Genomic DNA, 22546 nt, shown 5'->3' with positions numbered 1-22546 from the left:
AAAAAAAAAAGAAAGAAAAGAAAGAAAAAATAAACAAGAAAAGATAAACAAGAAAAGAAAAAAAAAACAAGAAAAGAAAGAATAAATGAAGGCAGCCAAGCTGGGCTATAGTATGTAAACTTTGCTGTAAAATAATAAAAAAACTCATTATAATTATGACATCATTATGAGCGCTAATGAATCTCATGGGGAAATGGGGCTTACTTCTTTCAAATGTGTTCTATACTCTATTTTTTTTTGCTTTTTTATTTTAAAAATAATTTTAATGTTTTTATTTTGTTTTTGACAGAGAGAGAGGGAGAGAGTGAGAGAGAAAATGAGTGGGAAGGAGTAGAGAGAGAGGGACACAGAATCCGAAGCAGGCTCCAGTTGTGAGTTGTCAGCTCATAGCCAGATGCAGGGCTCAAACCACAAACCATGTGATCATGATCTGAGCTATGTCAGACCCTTTACTGCTTGAGTCACTCAGGCACCTCTGTGCTTTCTCTAAGTGGAAGCAGAGAGTTTCTTTAAGTGGAAGCAGAGAATACTTGTTCAAATAATCTCTTCCAACTACTAATTAGTAGATTCATTATTTTTAAAAATCAGTAAAACATTTGTTTAAATGCCAAATATACACATTTCCCTTCTACAATTTTACAATTTTTCTGACTCCTGGATATCTAGTATTTCTTTCTTTTCCTTCTTTGTTTGTTTGTTTGTTTGTTTCTTTCTTCTTTTTCTTCTTTCTTTCTTTCTTAACTTAGAAAAGAGGGAGAGTTCTTTGTAAGGCACAGTTTTAAATTTTGGCTACAGAGCATTAATCTGTCTCCTTACAGCTTCCCATCATTTGATTTGGTTCTTCCATTCTGAAACAATACAGTCTATCCTAAACTTTACCTGAAAGTTCTTCCAGCGTTAAAGATAGTTTGTTAATGTGCCTTTAAATCATGTCTCCGAAAACTGAACTTAAGTTTTTTTAACTTCAGTACAAATTGTGGAGTTGATTTCCTTTGTCTTCCTGATTATCCACTTCATAGGTATTATTTATTTCAAAATCTATAATTGCTTTAAGTAATCTGTTTGGATTAATTTACTTGGATGCTTTGAAATTCTTCCATTAAAATGGGGTATTTTAAATTATCTCTTACCATTACAAGTCCACAGGAGAAAGAGGAATTACGGTTAAACTCTTAAGGAAAAGGGCTAAACAATTTAAATGAAATGGAATATCAAAAACAATCTAAGATCCTTTTTCTTTAAATTGTCATCTCTTTTTGAGTAGTGACACATGAGATTTAGTAATGCCCATTTTCAATTTTTTTTTTTGTTTGAAAACATTTGTTGAGGGTCAAGATGGGTTTTGGTGATCACCCTTTTAAGCATACATGTAATCTGTCCTTGTGAGTAGCTTACTTTGCCTCGTACCTATTTAAAAAACTTCTGGCATGGGGGTCCCTGGGTGGCTCAGTTGGTTAAGTGTGTGACTTCTGCTCAAGTTATGATCTCACATGATCTCAAAGCTCATGACTTGAAGCCCCGCATCGGGCTCTGTGCTGACAGCTCAGAGCCTGGAGCCTGCTTCAGGTTCTGTGCCTCCCTCTCTCTCTGCCCCTTCCCCACTGGTGCTTTGTCTCTTTCTTTCTCAAAATAAATAAAAACATTACAAAAAATTTAAAAATGTTGACATAAAACTGTAAATTGAAAAGAAAGCATAAATTGAGCAAATTTTACACTTGTTGGACTATCTACGTTTGTTTCAATAGAGTATAATATCACTTAGAAATTGAAGTTTTTTTGTAGCACATAATCTCACAATGCAGATGGTGACATGTCATTTTGATCGAGTCCTTCCATCTTTCCGTATTGTCTGGCACAGAAGTGCCTTATGTGGAAGACAGGCGTGATCATTTTTGCAAGACTACTGTTTACTGAAGCAAATTATTCTGAAGGGTGATAGATTTATCCTCAAAAATTATAAAGCTATTTCTAAGATAACTATATGCATTTATATTTTTAAACTTTATTGTAATTCACACATAAACTTGTTCCACATCAGGCAGCCTACATCAAATAACATTACATCTTACCATTTAGGTCAACATTCTTTAAAAGTTATTTTAGCGTGAGTTACATTATTTACTATTTAAATATTATTGCAAATGACTTTACATTCTATTTCTTATATGTATGTAGTGAAAGGATATTTGCCATATAATTGATGTACTTACGTATTTTGCTCTGTTTATACCAGTTAAAGAAAAGCCATGAAAACAGACCCATTTTTAGTCATATTTTGTACACCTTTAGAAAGAAATGTTATGTTAAAATAATAACTTATCTCTGCATCAAACTTCTTTATAGGCAGGAAGATACAAACCAAAGGTACATTTTCTTTATTATATTTCCCACAGAACTATATTTTATCTTGTCTCTTTTTCCCTACTGAATTAGGTAAGAAATCTGCTGCACTTTCCAGTTCAAAAAAATTCTTGGATGATAACATGAAAACAGATGTTTTTCTTTAATTTTTTAATGTTTATTTATTTTTGAGAGAGACAGAGTGTGAACAGGGGAAGAGGCAGAGAGAGAGGGAGACACAGAATCAGAAGCAGGCTCCAGGCTCTGAGATGCCAGCACAGAACCTACACGGAGCCCCACCCATAAACCGTGAGACAGGACATCACTGAGGTTGGTGTCAAACCAACTGAACCACCCAGGCGCCCCAACATAAAAACCAAAAGTGCCTCTGTAAGTTAGTTCTATGCAAATCCTTTAAAATCGATACAGAATGGGGCGCCTGGGTGGCTCAGTAAGTTGAGCCTCTGACTTAGGCTCAGGTCATGATCTCACAGTTTGTAGGTTTAAGCCCCAAGCCCCCAGTCAGGCTCTGTGCTAATAGCTCAGAGCCTTGAGCTTGCTTCTGATTCTGTGTCTCCCTCTCTCTCTCTCTGCCCCTCCTCCACACGTGATCTGTCTCCCTCTCTCTCTCAAATATAAATCTTTAAAATTTTTTTTAAATATATACAGATTAGCTAATCAGATATGCTATTATTTTATTACATTTCTAAGTATTCCAAATAATTTCAAAGGGGAGCAATCAGTAATAAAGTAAATGCTTGTGAAATTATATTATTAGATGATTATATGCTGAAAATTATACGTTAAACAGTTACTTTTTGTTTAATTGAAGTAAATGGATACACAGTGTTACTCTAGCATCAGGTGTACAATGCACTGACTGGAAATGTCCACATTCTGCTGTGCTCACCCCAAGTATATCCACAATCTGTCACCACAAAATGTGTTCCGATACCACTGACTGTATTCCCTATGCTGCACCTTTTATTCTCCTGACTTACTCATTAAAAGTTACTATTTGTCAATGAAAATGGTACTAGTGTATAGATTTTTAAATACACTAAGCTCATTTTCTTTTGCTCTTATCATAGGAGTACATTTTTCATCTTAAAATAGAAATGAGACAGGAGAGAATGCTGGGGTCTTTTTCAGGATGGAAGAGCGAACACAAAAGATAGAGTTCGTAAGTAGACTGCCAGTGTTGAGCCCTTCCATAATGGCTCATGTTCCATTTTCTTTAGCACTTCACAGATGAGGTTTAAAAAGGGAACGGAGGGGCGCCTGGGTGGCTCAATCAGTAGGACTTCCGCCCAGGTCATGATCTCACGGTTCATGGGTTAGAGCCCCTTGTCGGGCTCTGTGCTGACAGCTAGCTCAGAGCCTGGAGCCTGTCTTCAGATTGTGTCTCCCTCTCTCTCTGACCCTTCCCTGCTCACGCTGTCTCTCTCTGTCTCTCAAAAATAAATTAAACATTAAAAAAACTTAAAAAGGGAATAGAATGATTGCCATGTTGTTTGGCAAGTCCTAGGTGCACATTGGTTTTTGTCCTTAGTTTACTAAACAATCTGTAACATGTCTCTAAAATTTTGAAGACAAATTACTATAATACAAAAAAATGAGTTTTAATAGGCAATAGATTAGTAGCTTAAATAGTTAAGAGGTAAACAATAAATTTGAGCTTTAGGTTTTGTCTTTATTGTAATTCTTATTATATAGTTGTATCTCCAATTTCTATGTAAAAAATATAAAATCATATGATAAGTATATAGAGAAATGCACACTCATCTCTAAATGCTTTTGGCAATATTTTTAAAGTTTCTTCACAATTCAAACATTTAAAATAAAATTGAGGACACTAATTTACTGTATTGGTTTTCCTCCTACACTACCTCCCAAATTATTCAAACTGAGATTTATGACCTATCTGAAATACAAAAATGATATTAGGAAAATGACTAGCCTTTGGTATTAAGTTGCATTTTTAAACATTTTTTAATGTTTTTTATTTATTTTTGAGAGACAGAGAGAGATAGCACGAGCAAGGGAGGGTCAGGGAGAGAGGGAGACACAAAATCTGAAGTAGGCTCCAGGCTCTGAGCTAGCTGTCAGCACAGAGCCCGACGCGGGGCTTGAACCCATGAACCATGAGATCATGACCTGAGTCGAAGCCGGATGCTTAACTGACTAAGCCACCAAGGTGCCCCTTAAGTTGCTTTTTTGACAACTATGTTTGAAATATAAAATGTAAACAATAAAATATCAAGCAAGAGCTTGGAAAATTAAAGATACATAGAAATTTTTGGAAATTTCAAGAAAAATAAGGACTAAGATTTAAATAAACCATTAAAATTATAAATCTAATCCATAAAATATTTAAAATAATTACATAATTCTCAACATATTCAGAAAGAAAAGAGTCAGGAATTGTGTGAGCAAAATTGTCATCATTTATAAAGGAAGATCAACAGGAAATATCTAATTGATAATTCAAGAGATTCGGCACATTCCTTAAAGTGAGTAAATGTAATTGATTACATCAAGTGGGACTGGGAATAAGGAAACATGAAGAAAGAAAGAATGACTTTTTCTCTAAACTTTTTTGCGTAATTTTATTTTATCATGAAAATCTATTCCTTAAGAAAAAAATAGGTAATTTTGTTGTGAGCAAAACTAAATCTTAGACCAGAACTGTAGTTTAAAATCTATAAAAGACAGATTTCTGTGATTTCATAAATCTGAAGTAAAAAGGCTTCATGTTTAAAGACATTTGTATGAATAATTTTAAAAAGTTTTTGTTTAAGTTTTATTTCTTTAAAGGAGAGAGAAAGACAGAGAGAGCACACATATCATGGTGGGAAAGAGAGACAGAGACAGAGACAGAGAGACAGAGATAATCCCAAGCAGGCTCCCTGCCCAGCGCAGCACCCAACAAAGGACTCCATCCCATGACCATGAAATCATGACCTAAGCCAATATAAAAAATCAGATGCTTAATCAACTGAGCTACCCAGGGGCTCCTGAATAATTTTTTATAAAACTCTTCAATTTTATCCTTAGGAAATTTCCACTGAAAAAAGCAAATTTCTATGAATGTATTTTTTTCTGAAATGCATAGAATGTACTTTGTGTATAGTGAATTCTTATTTCTCCTGTAAAAAAAAAATGTTTCAAAATGATGGCAAATGATCGCCTAAGATACATGTATCATTCTGGTCATACTTATCCAAGTAATTTGGCTGGTTCTCATTAGTAATTCTTAAAGGAGACTTAATCTGCTTTCTTAGATAAAATCACCTGCTATTCAACTCTACTAAAATGCTGTTGTTATTCAATTCCACTAAAATGCTGTTGCACAATTGACACATTTCCCGCTGTGGTTCTCCCAGTGTTAGGTTTACATACTTATAGTCTAATAGAAGCATTTTTAAACAATGTGATTTTTACTGAACAATTAGAAGGTCTCTTTAAGTCTAGGGTTTCAAAGACTGATTTCATACACTTATTTTTTTTTAACATCTATAGAGGAATCTACTAGGAAAGGTAGAAGTAGTTTATATTACTTTCTATAGGAAGCTCTTTGCAGGACATCACTGCAACCACAAAAGGACAAAAGCTTAAATCTTCAGCATTTTAGAACTCTTTTTAATATAAGCTGTGTTTGAATGGAGGCCCATTGAGAAATAAATGGGAAAATGTTTCTGAAGTATACAGATCCTTGAATTCAAAAGGATGCTCAATGGTTTCATGGGGAAATGAATGGTCTGCATCATATAAAGGGGCTGATGTTTTAACAAATACTTTTGTGGACAAAGTTTGGAAAAGTAGTAATTGGGTTAGGACCAGAAACAAATGCTGAAAAGGGAAATTTGGAGACATAACTAAGGGAATGGAAGAATGCCCTGAAAGCAGAAGTGCTCCAGGTAAGAGATGACACCAATGGAGAAAGAAATGTGCACTGTTGGGTTTCCCTATTTCAAATTTCAGCCTCAATTTCTTGATATCTAAATATTCTGAATATTATAGACAATCTGTCCTTATGTGCCAATTCCATTCTTATAGAGTACTAATAGTATTTATTTATAAAAGGAAGGTAATTTTCAGATGTGGGAATTCCAAATCTAGAAAACAGACATTTTAGAGGTGATATGCATCAGACTTCTTGTAGAAAGTATGTTCCTCTGGAGTTCAGTACCATTTTAATTACCATTAAAACCAGGAATCAAACTTTTGTGTCTTAAAATATAAGACCCATGCAGGATAAAATATATGTAATTTTCATTTGAGCTCTTCTAGTATCAGTGAAAGTAAGTAACACTATGGTATGTGTGAAAAACAGCAGCTAGATCTATTATAAGAAAACATAAAAGTAATGGAATTAAAAAGATATTAATGATGATAGATGAAAAAATAGTTGGAAACCAGAAGAGTGGAAAGATTGGAAAATCCTATCATCCTCGAACCTGTAATTTACACATTTTTCCAACCCATTTCAGTTTGCATGCTGAATTCATAAGTCTGGTTTAGAATTCGATTTGCTTGAAGTTTCTGTTGCAGGTGACAAGATGAAATCATGTGTACAACTAGGATAAATATAGCAAAAATATATATATATAGTAAGGCTATATAACAAAAGAGAAAAAAAAAGAGAATGAAAGTATACCATGTTGCATGAATCCTCACCATCTCACTGTCAAAAGCTGAAACCTGATGTAATCTGACATTGCACCAAAATTGAATTTTTATTTAAAGCAAGCAAATGGCATCTTCTGAGAGATTTGATGGAAAACTCTATATTCACACTATTTCAGTTTTCATCTAAATGTTACTAGCTAATGAGTTATATTGGAGGTTGTGTTGCCATTCTCTTAATATCAACAATGACTTGAAAAATGTTATATGTATGTTTAATCTTTTCATGGAAAATAAATCCCAAAAGATTCATTTTGATTACTCTGACGCAAGAGATTCATCTTCTAAAATCCCAAAAAACTAGGTTTTTTTTTCTGTAATAGAACTCCAAACTATCTTCTACAACTTATCTGTACAGTACATTTGGACTATGTGATCCTGAATTAATAGACCCATGAGGTTATATTTACTCTGAAACAATTCATTGATACATTATTCTGTGAGACATTTTTTTCACAAATACATTAAAAGAACACTGTTTTCTGGGAATTGTAAAATAAGAAGCAATATTAAGGTGAGAAAGAAATTAGATGTATACATGTTTAAACAAGAATGCATAAAAGAATGAATAGCCCAAGACTCTCAGCAATGGAATTTTTATTAAATTAATTTAACAAATGTTGCTTGATTATCTGCCATGGATAAGGCATTGCACTAAACATATTGGGTATGCAAACATGACTTAATAAGTCCCTTGACTAAGACATAGTAAGATGGGATGGTTAATTTCATATGTTAACTGGGTTATAACTAGTCTATAGCACCTAGGTGTTTAGGCAACAGCAGTCTATATGTTGCTGTAAAGTTGTTTAGAGGTGATTAACATTTATAGTTGTTCTTTAAGTCAAATAGATCTCCTCCCATAATGTGAGTGGTCCTCATCCAATCAGTTGAAGGCCTTAAGATTTAAGAATGAGTTTTCTATAGAAGAAAGAATTCTGCCTCAAGACTTCCCCATAGAAATCTGCTTGAATTTCTAAGCTGCCTATTTATTTCAGACTCAAGACTTCAGCATCAGCTTGTGTCTGTTTCAAGTCTACTGGCTTTATCTGGTTTTCAGACTCCAGACTATCGCATCCCAACATTTACTCTTACCTGAGTTTTCATTTGGCTGTCCTGCCCTAGGGTTTCCAGACTTGTCACCCCACCCACTATCACCTGAGACAATTCCTTAAAATAAAAAGATCAGAGATAAAGACAGAGACAGAGATAGAGATAGAGATAAATGTAGAGATAGAGTCAGAGATACAGATTTTAATTCTATTGGTTCTGTTTCTCTGGAGAAAAATTTTCTTCTCACACAAAACTCAACAATTTTCTCCAGAAATTATTTTATAGTTGGCAATGTAAATCTAGAAATATGGCATCAAATAGCTTACCCCTCTGAAGTTGACACAAAACAAAATAGCTTTGCATAAGTTTTGACATTTATTCTCAAAACATAACATGATCAGTTTTTTCTTACTTCTACCTCTGTATACTTGTATATCATGAAAATGCCTGTGAATACATACCAATTATTTAAGTTTATCTCACACTAAGGAATAGAAAATAACAGAAATATGAAATAAAATTTTTACTATGCTCTGTATTTCACATATATGGACTATAATAATTACATAAGAAATGTGTCTTTCTTTTTTGGCATTCATTGAATGCCTTTATATTATGTATTTAACAGATAAGCAGGACATAGTTTTAGCCAATTCACAATTCTCTATATTCTTAGAGCTTTAAAAATTATGTTGGTCAGGAGCATTTGGGTGACCTCCCACCAGCTCAGGTCTTAATCTCTCCATTCATAGGTTTGAGCCCAACATTGGGCTCTATACTGACAGCTAAGCCTGGAGCCTGCTTCTGATTCTGTATCTCCCTCTCTCTCTGCCCCTCCCCCACTTACACAATGTGTCTCTCTGTCTCCAAAATAAATAAATATCAAATGGATTAAAAGAATTAAATTAAATTAAAAATATATTAGCTGAAATGTATTGGTATTTTAATGGCAACATCCAAAGCAATAGAAAGGCCATCAATTTCAATCATATATATTTGAGGGGCGCCTGGGTGGCTCAGTCGGTTAAGCATCCCACTCTTGATTTCAGCTTAGATCATGATCTCATGGTTTGTGAGTTCAAGCCCAGAGCCTGCCTGAGATTCTTTCTTCCTCTCTGCCTGATCGTTTCCTGCTTGTGTGCACACATGTGCTCCCTCTTTCTCTTTCAAAATAAATAACCAAACTTAGCTTTTTTGTAATTTGATAGTTGCTCTCTTCTTAAAAGTACATATCTGGTATTTCTTATTTTTTGCTTACTCTTCCATTAGAGTAATTAGAATATTCAAATTTTTGTAAATTTTTGTTTTTTATAATACAAGAATGCTAACTTTTCTTCTTATATTTTCTTTCATTTTGCATTATGTATTTCTGGCATAAACTGTTATGTAGTATTAATATAAGATTTCCAGAGGCTCTGATTTGGAAAATCTGATGCATTAATTAGTTCTTGGTAACTACTGTTGCTTTGACATTCACTGTTGCTGGATGTTTGCAGATAAAGGCTTTCAGATTAAAGGAAATGAGTGAGGGCTGTCATCACAAGATTTGGTTCTCACTTCTTCAACTTGTAATTTTTATAGAAAATTACATATAATTTATATCTATGTACATATGTGATTCCTCACCATAAATATACCCAGGCATATAGGGAGAGATACATGATCCTATGGAGTTTTTACTTTAGTTGTTTTAGAAGAAGTTCAAAGGCTTTAAAAAGAGAAATTCAGGTAGGAAAAGTCACATCCCTATTGTCAGGACACGTCACAAAAGTGTCACATCACGTTTCTGCTTGCTTTCTCAGTTTTCGATTCCAAATAATTAAATTAACTCAGCCAGAACCATCAAAACATGTTCTGAAAAAGCACATTTTTAAGACTTGCATTCAACCAAATTGCATCAAACCATTTACTGATCCTCTGAAATAGCACACTTGTAATGTAAGAAAAATTTTTGTCTCGAAATTTGCAAATCAAATTCAGGAGGTGATGGTTTTATGATAAAAAGTATGGATATCACAGATTATCTTATTAGTGTTAGTCTCCAAAGTTTCAAATTCTGTGAAATAACTAACACATCTGTGTCAGTTAGCTACAAAACTGCTGGTCCTGTAGGTATCAAGGGTATATTTTCCTACAAAATTACTTTGCGTTCATTTAAATCATTTTGATGCGGTATTTCCTATACCTGTGTATCCATAATGCTTTTATGAAAATATGAATGTGGTATAAAATTGCATGATGTGCTTTATCACAGGTAAATGTTTACATTTTCATGTATGCCTCTATTTACACACACATATGTGCTTTATTCAAAAGGACCTAGTGTTGACATTATATGATTATGAAACAAAACAAAATTGTATGTGTAATTTTAAATGTCTTACTTGGTAAACTATAGCTTAGTAAAACTGATAATAATTCCATTTAGTAATGTAGCCTATAACTAAAATATTTTTAAATTAAAATGGTTTTATTTGTTTTAAAAAATCATAGACATATTGAGTTAAATTATTTTCTTTATTTAAAATAAGAGGTTTTGGGGTGCCTGCATGGCTCAGTCCGTTGACCGTCAACTCTTGAGTTCAGCTTAGGTCATGATCTCACAGTTCATGGGTTTGAGCTCTGTGTTGGGCTCTGCACTACTAGCTGGCTTGGAATTTTCTCTCTCCCTTCTCTCTCTGGCCCTCCCTGGTTCTCTCTGTCTATTTCTTAAAAAATAAATTTTAAAAAATTAAAATAAAATGTGATATCTTTTTCCTGTAGAATAGCTGGAGGAAAGGTTGATTAAATTTTCTCACTCTTATATTTTTCTTCTATTTTAGGGCATACTATGAAAATTATTGTGTCCATACATCAACATAAGACTACACTGGCTACTGATAGGCTGAAAATAAGAGTTGAAAGAAAAACAATGGCATTATTAAATATTTATTTTACTTATATCTCATGGCCATTCCAACCTTTAAAATGAGTATCAGGGAGGTGTCCATGATGAGGTCTACCAATATTGTATCTTACTTGGGGAGTTTAGTGCATGTCCAAACTTGTGTGGGAGCATATAAATAACATAGGTACCTTTAATCTTACATATTTTGGTGTATACATGTTTATGTGGAGATATATATGGAGCTGTGTCAATATAAACATAATTATAATTTATTATCTCATAAAAATAGTCCCTGATGTGAATAATTAATACCCATTTTGTTAGATATTATTTTATTTTATTTTCAGAATGCTGTACCAATATTTTACAGAAAAAAAAATCTTTCCAGGTAAGGGTAAGGTACGTATAAAGAAATAAAAGAATTTGTATTTTTCCATATAAATCTAAAACATTCATTCCATGAGACATCATGAAAGTGAGATGAAAACTAAAGGGAACCAATATTTATAAAGCAGCTAATATATCCTAGTTTCCTATCAGATTATTTACATGTTATTTTCTTTCATTTTGTTAAGTAACTATTGCCTACCAAGATGAGAGACGTTCTATATTAAGGAGCAGGTAAAGTTATTATGCTGTGTTCATTCTACACATTTTACTTCTATTGCCTTTATTTTAACTACTAGTAATTAGGAATATACAACATATTATTTTTCCTTCTCAAATATAAAAACCTGCATAGAATAATATCCAGTATCACAGTTTTCATATTTTCCTCTTCAAACATCACATATATGCACAGATTTCATTGTGTTCCCGAAATATAATTCTACATAACAAAACTGCTGCATAGAACTGCAAAGGAAGTTTTAAATACTTGCCTGAAATCCAAGAAGCTTTTCACTAGGCTTAATGTGCCTCTGAAATTCACATTCTATGGGTTGTATCACTTTGATTCCATCTTCATAAAAAACATAGAACATGTTGCCAATTCCCAGACCTTAGGAATAAAAACACATTCAAAAAGTTCAAAATAAAATTATCAGAAATCTTTACAACCAGAACTCAGTGTTCATCACAGTACTGGCAGGAGATCGATTTGTAAAGTTGTGTGATGTTAATAAAGCAAACCATATGAAGTCTTTACTGTACACCAAAGCAACCTTGTGATATTATGCAGACATTCTTTATTCTCCCTGGTCTGCAATTCAGTGATTCCTTTAGTATAATTCAATAAATGTTTCACATAGAAGTGGAAATTAGAAACTCTTTGACACATAGATTATGTCTGACACCTTCCCCACTTAATTTAGATGTTGATTAAGGAATAAAAATACTTTTTGAAGAATTATATTTATTGTACATTTTTATTAGAGTTCCCTAGGAAAAATAAAATTTCATTCTTAGTAGAAGTTTAGTTTACATAAAGACTTTTAAAAATAAAAAGACCAAGATCCCCAGATTGGGGGGATATATATTTTCCTAAAGTAATTTTTGCATATATGATCCTACATGTGGTCTTAGATTTCAGTTTTTACATTGGCCAAGTTTGGGATCTATCTTTATACTTTAAAATTTGTGTTAATTTACACTCTTAGGAAAATCTCTGTAAATGATTGAAACCATATTTTTAATTTGTTCACACTAAAGATTTGGGTCTTTGACATCTCAGAGATGCATCTCACTTTACTGATCCACTCTTACTACTACTGATGCCTGCACATGGGGGACTTCCACAGAGTCTCGTATACCTGCTCTCTTTGTTTTACCTGCTTTTGCTTTGTTCCAACATGGCCAGACCTCAGCACCAAAGTTCTTCTTCTTTTGATTTTCACCTGAGTATCTATCTCCCTCGCCGGCAAGTAGTCACTTGCACAATCATATGAAATCAATCTAACCATAGCACACACAGTTCAATGATAGAATGTGCTCTTTAAAGGATAAGTAATGTTTTTCAAGTCTTGATAGTTTGAAAAGTCAAGCCATTATTGCATAAAATGTTTAAATTCTAAAAATATCTATAAACAGAAAAAATTTATTTAAATACAAAAATTTCCCCAAGCATCATTTTCTTTTGATTGATAACATCTGCAAGGCTTATTAAGTCAAGCCTGAGGATCACAATAAAAATATGTTTGTTCAACTTAAGCCACATTTATTTTTATATAATATGTTCCTACTTAATAAAGCATCATCACCAATTTTGTCCATCTAGCCCTATATCCATCTATTCTTATGATTTAGATGAAAATATATTCAAGCATAATTATGACTGTATTGGTGTTTATACATAGTGGTTATAATTTTCTTTTAGCGCGTGAAATTATTTCTATCTAATACACTGATGCATCTTAAGTGACTCCAGATTGTTTTGAAACATTCTATTCTTTTGTAAACATCTCATAGTACTCATATTTTGAAATGATGTGATCTTTATCATTTATTATGTATTATAATTCCAGAGAGCATTATATTATGATGGGATATTCCTGAGCAGTAGCAAAAGTAGAAAAAACTAAATTAAAGTCATATTTTGGGGTCCCTGGGTGGCTCAGTCAGTTGGGCATCCGACTTTGGCTCAGATCATGATCTCACAGTTCGTGGGTTTGATCCCCGTGTAGGGCTCTGTGCTGACAGCTGGGAGCCTGAAGCCCCCTTCAGATCCTGTGTCTCCCTCTCTCTCTACCTGTTCCCCATTCACTTTCTGCCCCTTTCTCTCTCAAAATAAAATAAAGACATAAAAAATTTCAATTCAAGTTATATTTTCATAAAATTTAATTCATAAATTTTCATAAAATTTATTTTTCATATTTTTCATAATTTTAATTTAATTAGCACTTACTATTTTTTATAAAATAAAATATAGTAGATGTCAGTCCTTTTTCATAATTATGCTTATGCATAGATAAATGTAAATTCTATGCTCAATGGATAAAACTTTTAAAAAGTATGATTCTATGTTAAAACAGTTGATTTGTATCAGCAAGCTTCTGTTTAAACACTCATAAGATTGACATGTGCTACATGTCAGTGACTATCAATTTAACATTATTGGTTGTTGAAACATGTAAACATAATCAAGTAGTGATGTGGTGTCTTATTTTTAGTTGTGTCAGTGAAGCACTATGTTTAATGATTATTATAAAGCTCCCATATTTTTTAATGAACATGAATCCCTTCCTTCAGCTACTGCAAAATTCTGCTCCAGAATCAGTGTTTTGAAGTTTGAATATGACAAATATTTTAGGTCCAGACTGTCTGAAAAATTTTGCGAAATCTTTCTGTCTTGACTCAAATGGAATCTTTCATTATGTTATTTACTATATTCTGTATACTATACAGTCCATGGAATTTCACTGAATTGTTGCACTGATGAAATTTCTGAGCTATATTTTCCTCTAAAACCCACTTAATCCATCCAAATCACTGTTCATATCTCGTCTATTTTCTTACTTTTTAAAATATAAATTACACATTCAGTGTTTTTAGAAAAACAATTGCTTTCCAGATTACAAGCTATTGAAGAAATACAGATTTCATTATACAAGGTTTAGTTTGTTCTTGAATTTTATAACTTTCAGTGGAAATAGAACTTTTCAGTGTTTAATGAATAGCAATGCCAGAAAAATACCATATATATTGGCAAAAATATAATTATAAAATGAGTAATTTTAATCACTTTCTTGCTATCAATTAAAATTTTATGACTTCCTCTTCTCTCCACTAACAGGCGGTTTGGTTTCCTTTTTTTTTTTTTTCTGGCTAGAGATATATTTTAAGCCAAGTTTTCTATGGGTTTTAACAACAGAATTTATGATTTGAATATATGATACAGATATGTTTCCTTTTAAATTTACTGCTATAGTATTATATATATATTTATTATGATTATACTAGGCATAAATAAATTTAAATCATGGAGATGTAAAGACACAGATTTTCATTTGGAGCTTTATTTATAAAGACAATAATAATGTATTTGTGTATGTTAATTATCACTATTAAGTTGTCATGCCCAAACTTTGTTGTTGTTGTTGTTGTTGTTGTTGTTGTTGTTTAGATGAAAGAATATAACAAAAAAGATAAACTCCATTTTCTGGTTTCAGACAGCTCAAAGGTCAATCATGGCAAGAGAACTAAGTGTTGTACCACAGGAAAGATTTTCAGACCATGTGAGAATTTCTCTATCTCAAGCTTGGAGATAAGAATTATACTTCTGTCACAAAGCCATTGTAAGAATTAGATTAGATGGAGAATATAAAACATTTAGCAGAGTGACTGGTGCATGGTAAATTTTCAAAAAAAATATTGGTACTGTCACTATTTTTGTGACTGGCATTATCTCTTCTTTTAAACAGTAGTAAACAGTAGTACAAAAAAATGGCGAAATGGTATATAACCAGATTTTGATTTCTGTTCTCATGTTTTCCTCAAATCTACACTGTGAGATATACTGTTACATTTCAGTTTTCTATGTTACCAAATTCTAAGGCTCCATGAGCCTGCTAAAAATCAACTGCATTTTCTAGTAGGGAATTCTTGAAGTTGATCCTTTCAGGGGGTCTACAAAATCAAAACTATTTTCATAATGATAGTTAGGTGTCATGTGCATTTTTCTCTCCCCTTTTCACACATTAGATTCTTCCAAATGTAGAGAGTAGTTTTCACTGGGCTACATGACATGTGATCACAACAATTCAATGCAGTAGCAGAATATAGGAATGCAGCTTCTTCTACTGAGCTAGACATTAAAAGGATTTGCAAAATGCAAAACAACGTGAGTCCCTTCATTTTTTTTACATATAGCTTTAGAGCTGTTTTATTTGGGGGGACATATAGTTTATTACGGCTCTTTTCAATAAATTAATAAACATCTTTAATTTTTCTCAGTTTTAATTTCTAGTATGGTAAATATAAATAGATAGGAGTAACTCACATAAACTAAAGCTTTTGAGTTCTCAGTAATATTGAAGAGTGGAAAGGGGTTCTGAGTCCAAAAAAAAGTTTAATAACCATGTAGGTTTCGATTACAATTCTCTCTTCATGAATGCATTCTATTGCAGTATATCACTAAAGTCCCTGGCTTCAGTAAGAGCGTCACCACTTTAGTCACAGTAAAGATTTGCAGTATGCGCCGCCTGTTTCTTTTTTCATCCTCCGGTGAAGACAGACACCTGTACTTTATCTTTTCCAGGTCGATTGTTAATCTAATGGAGTACAGTGACTCTAGAAAGCGATCCATAATTTGTTCCTTTTAAGATTTCTTTTTACTTTGTTTTTCTTTCTCTACAGAGAAAGCAAGTAAGCAAGAATTACTTGCAGTCTTGTAAGAGGGAAGTATTTCCTAGAGGAATTTCTAATCAATACTGCCCCTTTAAATACATGAAATAGACTGAGGAAAAAAAATGGTTGTAATGCACATTACTGTCTCAATTTTTTGAAGATATCTGCTCAAGAATAACTGTGTATCATAATACAATTATATCATTTCTTATATATAGTGTATATTTTACATAATTTATATCTAATTTCTAATTACTCGATGGATAACAATAACAAAAGATAGTAATAAAAGCTATTTTGTGGTGATATTTGTCGTCCTCTGATTTAAATTGTCATTGCCTTAGCATTTGAATTATGGTTAAGAACAAATTATAATCATATGATGCAGTAACCAATCAAAAGATAATTCAATAAGTTTTAGTGTTATATAGTCCTTCATTGGTTGACATTATTATTGTCACCTTTAAAAAATCCTAAACTTTTCTTTATTTTGAAATATAAAAAAATCTTTTTTAACTGAAGAAAAATATAAGCAAGAATAGATAGATAGTCCACATTGCATTTCTCACCTTGAATAACTTAGCAGGGAAATATTTTTGGTTCATGAATGTTCCCATGTTTTTATCTTTGTGTTTGGAGTTAAAAACTTTTACACACACAAAGCAGCATCATTCTATTGCACCCCAATGAGATCTTTATATTATGTTCAACTGAAATAAAACTTACTTTCATTTTCGCTAGAAAGTGTTTTTGGAAGTAATCATGCCAGGCTCTTTGTTGGGCACTATTAATCCAGCACGTGGGTGCTGTTTGGCTGTCAGAATGACATGCAAAACTTGTCCTTTTGAGTCAGTTTACCATTTCCTGAACTTCCAAAGATGGGCTAAAAAAGCTGAATGCAAATCTGCATGATTAATTTTACATTTAAAGATAATCATAGAAAAGGTTATAATAGAATATTTTGCTCTATAATTAAATTAGTGGGAAATATATATATCACTGTATATACACCCATGTGTATGTATGTATATGGTATACATCTAGCATACGTAAATATGTATATGTATGTGTCTGTAAACATATCTGCAAATTGTCAGATCACAATTTTGATTTGAAAACTTTTTAATGAAATAATTTAAAACACTCAAAAGGTTAGGTTGATGTTAGTATTTAAAGCAAGGGTAGAGAACTGGCTAATGAAAATATCGAGTGTTTGGTTATGGTTTAATTGGCATCGTGTACTGACTGATAGAAGGCATGGTCTCTACTTTCCACAATGCTATGACTTTCTAAGTTTCATGCCGTTAGAAGCCTTAATCTCTGAAACTCTTTTTTCATTTTAAATAATTAATCAATGTTACTGTGAGGCAGTATCTGGTCCTGAGAACCTTAGATTTTTTTTTCTCTAAAAATATATGAGCTTATGGAACTCACAAGCTGGTATATATTAGTCTATATTTCTCAACCTCCCTTGCAATGTACAATAGTTGAGCCAATGAAATGGGAATAATTTCAGATCAAAGAAGTAACAAAATGACCTGCTTGCCATATCTCCTTTCCCCCACATTGGTAACATTACAGATCACAAAACTTTGTGATCAGTTCATGATGTAATGTGTAAGCTTTGTTGTAAGATTTCTCTTCAATTTCCATTGTACGTTGTGTTGGTAGGTATTAAATATCTTGGCCAATATAGTGATTTACTTCACTCATGTATGTGTTTTTGTGTGAGTAGATTCATAAATATTTACAAAGATTAGAAGGGACAGTCAATGTTTAATAACATAGAGATTATATTTTTGGCTTTCAAATCATTAAATGTCACGTAAATCCACTATATCCCAAGGTAGCCTTTATTCAATATTGATCCTATAGATATTCATCAAAATATTTTCATGTTCTGACAAATTTAGGAAATGCTAAGCTATATAATGAACCACCTTACATCCTTGTTTAGGTGACTGAGATTAGCATATTTAAAAGTTAAGATTAATTCCTCAGTGAATGGCTTACATTCCTTTAATTCAGTGCTTGTACAAACCAAAACACATATTATTAAGTTAGACCATATAATATATTCCTACACTGTTGTCTGCAAATAAACATTAAGATATACCTTATTAGATTAGATTTTATTATGATCATAAAATTATTGTGGAAGAAAACTAAACAGTAGGTCTTTTAATGTGTATTTTCAGATCATATCATAAAATTAGTTATCAATATGAATGATTTAGACTTTAACTTACTAGACTGATTTGCTTTAGGAAAAATATCCCTATCTTTATATTTCTAGTATTTTCAAAAAATTGCTTTGCACTTAATAGGCTTTTTAAAATATTTCATATTAAGATATTTCATATGTTAACAGTGTCTTCCTGCGCTCCTGCAAGCCTCAGTGATGGCTAGAAAAGGACTAGAAGAAGAACCCATCAAAGAAGAGACTCCTGTGTTTCAAGCTTAAATATCTGTGTGATTAGTGTGATAATACACATTTAATTCAGTAAAAGCAATTCAGATCACAAAGCCCTGGGTAAGCTAGATTCTGATGTTCATGATTAAAAAATAATTTTTAGTTAAATAAAATTTTATAGTTTTAATGCTTGCCTAAGTAAAATGACGTTAGGAGAGGTTTATCATTTTTAACTCTCTTCAATATTAATCTTAAAATGCCCAGAACTGGAATTCCCAGCAGATTCTCCCTCAGATAAATACTCTTGGCCACAGTAAAGATACAAGCATACAAACAGGGAACATTCCTACATGTGGAAATAAAAGTGGCTTTCAGAGTTATGTAGTTCACATTTGCTATTTTCTATCCTTTAAAAATAAAGGTAGAAAAATTTGGAAACTTCAGTTAGTTATTACTTTAATTACTTTTTATGAAATAATTGTACACACTATTAGGTTTCAGTGACTCCTCAAGCTGGTTTATTATCTCTGGACACCATTACTATTATTATATGCAATCATTTCTAATTGTAATGTCCTGTCAATAACTGTGGTATTCTAAAAAATAATTTACAGATGACTATGAGTCTAAATCAAGCATATTGTTTTCTCAAATATACTACATTAAATCTTGTTTATTCTAAGAAATAACAAAGGGCTCTGATGATAACTGTACATGAAATGAAAGATTTAGAAACTTTACCCAAAGACATTTACTTATTCAGGTCTTCAAATTATCTGCAAAATAGACTAAATAAGTATTACTTCTCAAAATATATTCTCTGTCAAACAATGTTATGAAGAGTAAAGCAGATCACTGGTTGATGGAGAATAATTTTTGAAAGTACACATCTTAAAAAAACTAACAAAAGAAATTTTTAAATAGATAAAAATGGATTCATATAACAAATCTCAGGGTGGTTTTAATTAATCTGATAGTCTCTTGTAATTTTAAGGGTAGCCTGAAAAATATATTATTTTATATTAAGCTTATAAAATAATTATGTTCATGATAGTTATGTTAGTCAAATTATAAGAAAGCATTGTTTCACATACTTTGAGGGCACTCACATATCACAAGGATCCATTTCTAGGGAGAGTGCCAACAGTATTTTAAGAAATATGTTAGAAAATCTGGCTCAGAGAAGTAAAAAATACATCCACTTTTTACTGGCAATTAACCAGCAAAAGCCAGATCTGTGCTACCTGGTCTCTGACTACTTAGGTTTTATTCCTTTTATTTTGATGATAACATGAAATTAATTTTTAAAATTTCAGGAGATATATTTGTTTGATTTCAAGAGGGAAGAGAGTATAAGGGAATGTTTAACAGATATATTAATGGTAGTTTCAGCAATGATTGCATTTGTATGTTCAGATGTGAAATATCTAAGTGGAATAGTATGGGAAGGTATGGTTACACTAGAACCTCTTTAGCAAACCAGAAGTTGAAGAAGCCCATACAGAAGATTTGAGAGGCAACAAATACCAAGTGGGGTAGGGGGATAGGTGGTATGCCTTATCACTGAGAACAAAACTGAGGTGCTTCAATTCTTGAATTACTTGAAGCTTATGAGACACAGCACTCACAGGTGGCAATGACTCCATTTTCTCTAGGAAGCTATAATCAGGGAAGAAAATGTGTGTATAGGATTAATTGTGAGACAATATTTTGGTCCTTGCTTACCAGAACTCTAATGATAACTAACTACATTTTTCTCCTAAGAATTTAAGTAAAGCACTTAGCCAAACACATTCTCCCTGGTCTTTATGAATAAAAATAATAATAATAAATGGAAGTGGATACTGTTTATTCGGTGTAGACTATGTTTAAGGAACTGGTAAAAACCCTACCAAGTATTAACAACTAACCTTATTTTTGAGATAAGAAAATTGGGACATAAAGGGGCTCTCAGTTATATGGTGGTGGAATCTAGACTTGAATCTGGATCTTTCGAGTTTACCATCAATTTTCTTTTTTTTTTTTTACCGTTTATGTATTTTTTGTAACTTTATTTTTTATTTATTTTTTTAGAATATAACACTATTTTTTAACATATGCAATTATTTTCCATCATTTACAATACAGTAGTTACAATGACACTCCAAATGGATAAGCAAAGTAAAAAATCAGAACCCCAACTTCTATTTCATGTAATTAGACTTATACAGAAATTAGAAGGTTAAGTAACAACTAGTATTGTAGTACAGAGGTGGAATTTAGGGAAAGGTATTAAGCAGGCTGTGTTTTAGCTCATGGGCAAGTAATAAATTGTATCATGTATCTTGAATGTATCATAGATAAGCTGCTATATAATGATTGCCATTTCAGATAGCTGTGAAATTAGGTGATTAACCACCAATTTTCTTAAATAATTTATTACATTCCCTTGATAATGAAATGATTTTTATAATTTTTTTAAATTTTCTAATTGAAATCAGGGTTTATTTGGAAGTTATGCTTAAGTTTGCCTTTATTTCTTTCACTTAATTTTAGGCCCTTAAAAGCATTTCAATATATTATAATGTACCTCCCTGGTTATATATCAATAATAACTCAAGCTGATGAGGAGTAATAAATATTTTTAATGGTAACAGTTTCACAGAATAATAAAGTCAAGAAAATATTGGGTCAACATAAAAATGAACAAGGTAATTATTAAAACTGATAATTAATCTACTAAATATTAAGCAAAATTATCACAATAAAAAAATAATGGAATTTAGTACCTTCTTCTCTCCATAATATGTTAGCTACTGCAGCATGTTAAAAAGAAAAAGCAGAGAAAGAAAAATGAGTAAATAGAGCTTCAACTGCATACTAACACAAATAACTATTAAAAAGGTCACAATCTCTAAAATAGAACATGTACATAAAAGTGATGTTGAATTCAATAAATTATTTTGGATTAACAAAACAGTAAAATGCTGGTACTAGCTAATAATGCTCTTTTAACTTCTTGAAATTGCCAATTCTTCTTTGTAATAAAGGTGTTGCTAATACACAAAAACATTCTATGCATCACTGGAAAGAACAGGATATTTAGGTTAATGTTATTGAAATACATCTTTAGAACAAATATTGGCAGTTAAAGTTATTTATGTAAGACAGTATAGTCAAAAGTTGCTAATTGAAAAAATTGTATATTAAAAATTCTCAATAATCACAATATGTAATATTCCTATATACTATGCTATATTCCTGAGCAAGAAGAATTCTTGTAACTAAAGGATTTTGAACACAGAAGCAGCCTATTTTTAAGTAGCATATGTTTTCACTTTTTACAGAATGAAATTCAATAAAAGATTGGTTTGGGAGCATAAATTGTCCAAGAAACATGCTGGTAATCCAAAGCACTCGTATTTCAAAGTAAATTTCAAGAACAATGGACTCAGCTCTGATCATGTGACTTTCAGCATCACATACTATCCTATTGCAAAACATTGCTCATTTATCAAGTTAAAATTTATTAGAAATGTTTGCTTGACTTGGAGAACAATTGCAGAACAAGTTACAGGCAATCTATGGATTTACCGTATATCTAAATCTATCTTGTTTAGTTCAGAGCACAATAATGGTTCTTAATAAATTGCTAAAATATTGAGATAAAAATAATGAAACAAATACCAATAGAAATATTCTCAGAGAAATGTCTGCAGCAAGGACACCCCAAGCCCAGCAGAAGAAGAGAAATAATAAAGAAACAGGGCAGAAATAAACAATACAGAATCAAAAAAAAAAGTTGAACAGATCAACAAGACTAAGAGTTGGCTTTATAAAACAATAAACAAAATTGATAAATCTCTAGCCAGGCTCCTCCAGACAGAGACCCAACAAATAAA

General features: G+C 32.0%; 1 protein-coding gene across 1 annotated transcript in view; it reads right to left on the bottom strand.

Moving 5' to 3' along the window:
- FSTL5 (follistatin like 5) overlaps nucleotides 1–22546 on the bottom strand; it is a 711768-nt gene that overhangs the window by 80837 nt on the left and 608385 nt on the right. The window contains exons 11-12 of the mRNA XM_029939311.1: nucleotides 21434–21460; nucleotides 11851–11969 (exon numbers count right to left, since the gene is read on the bottom strand). Of these exons, the coding sequence (XP_029795171.1) occupies nucleotides 11851–11969; nucleotides 21434–21460 (146 nt within the window). The remainder of the gene's footprint in view (nucleotides 1–11850; nucleotides 11970–21433; nucleotides 21461–22546) is intronic.

Source organism: Suricata suricatta, chromosome 1 (assembly GCF_006229205.1).
Source record: "Suricata suricatta isolate VVHF042 chromosome 1, meerkat_22Aug2017_6uvM2_HiC, whole genome shotgun sequence".
Taxonomy (NCBI): Eukaryota; Metazoa; Chordata; class Mammalia; order Carnivora; family Herpestidae; genus Suricata; species Suricata suricatta.
This window is presented reverse-complemented; position numbering and strand designations above follow the sequence as displayed.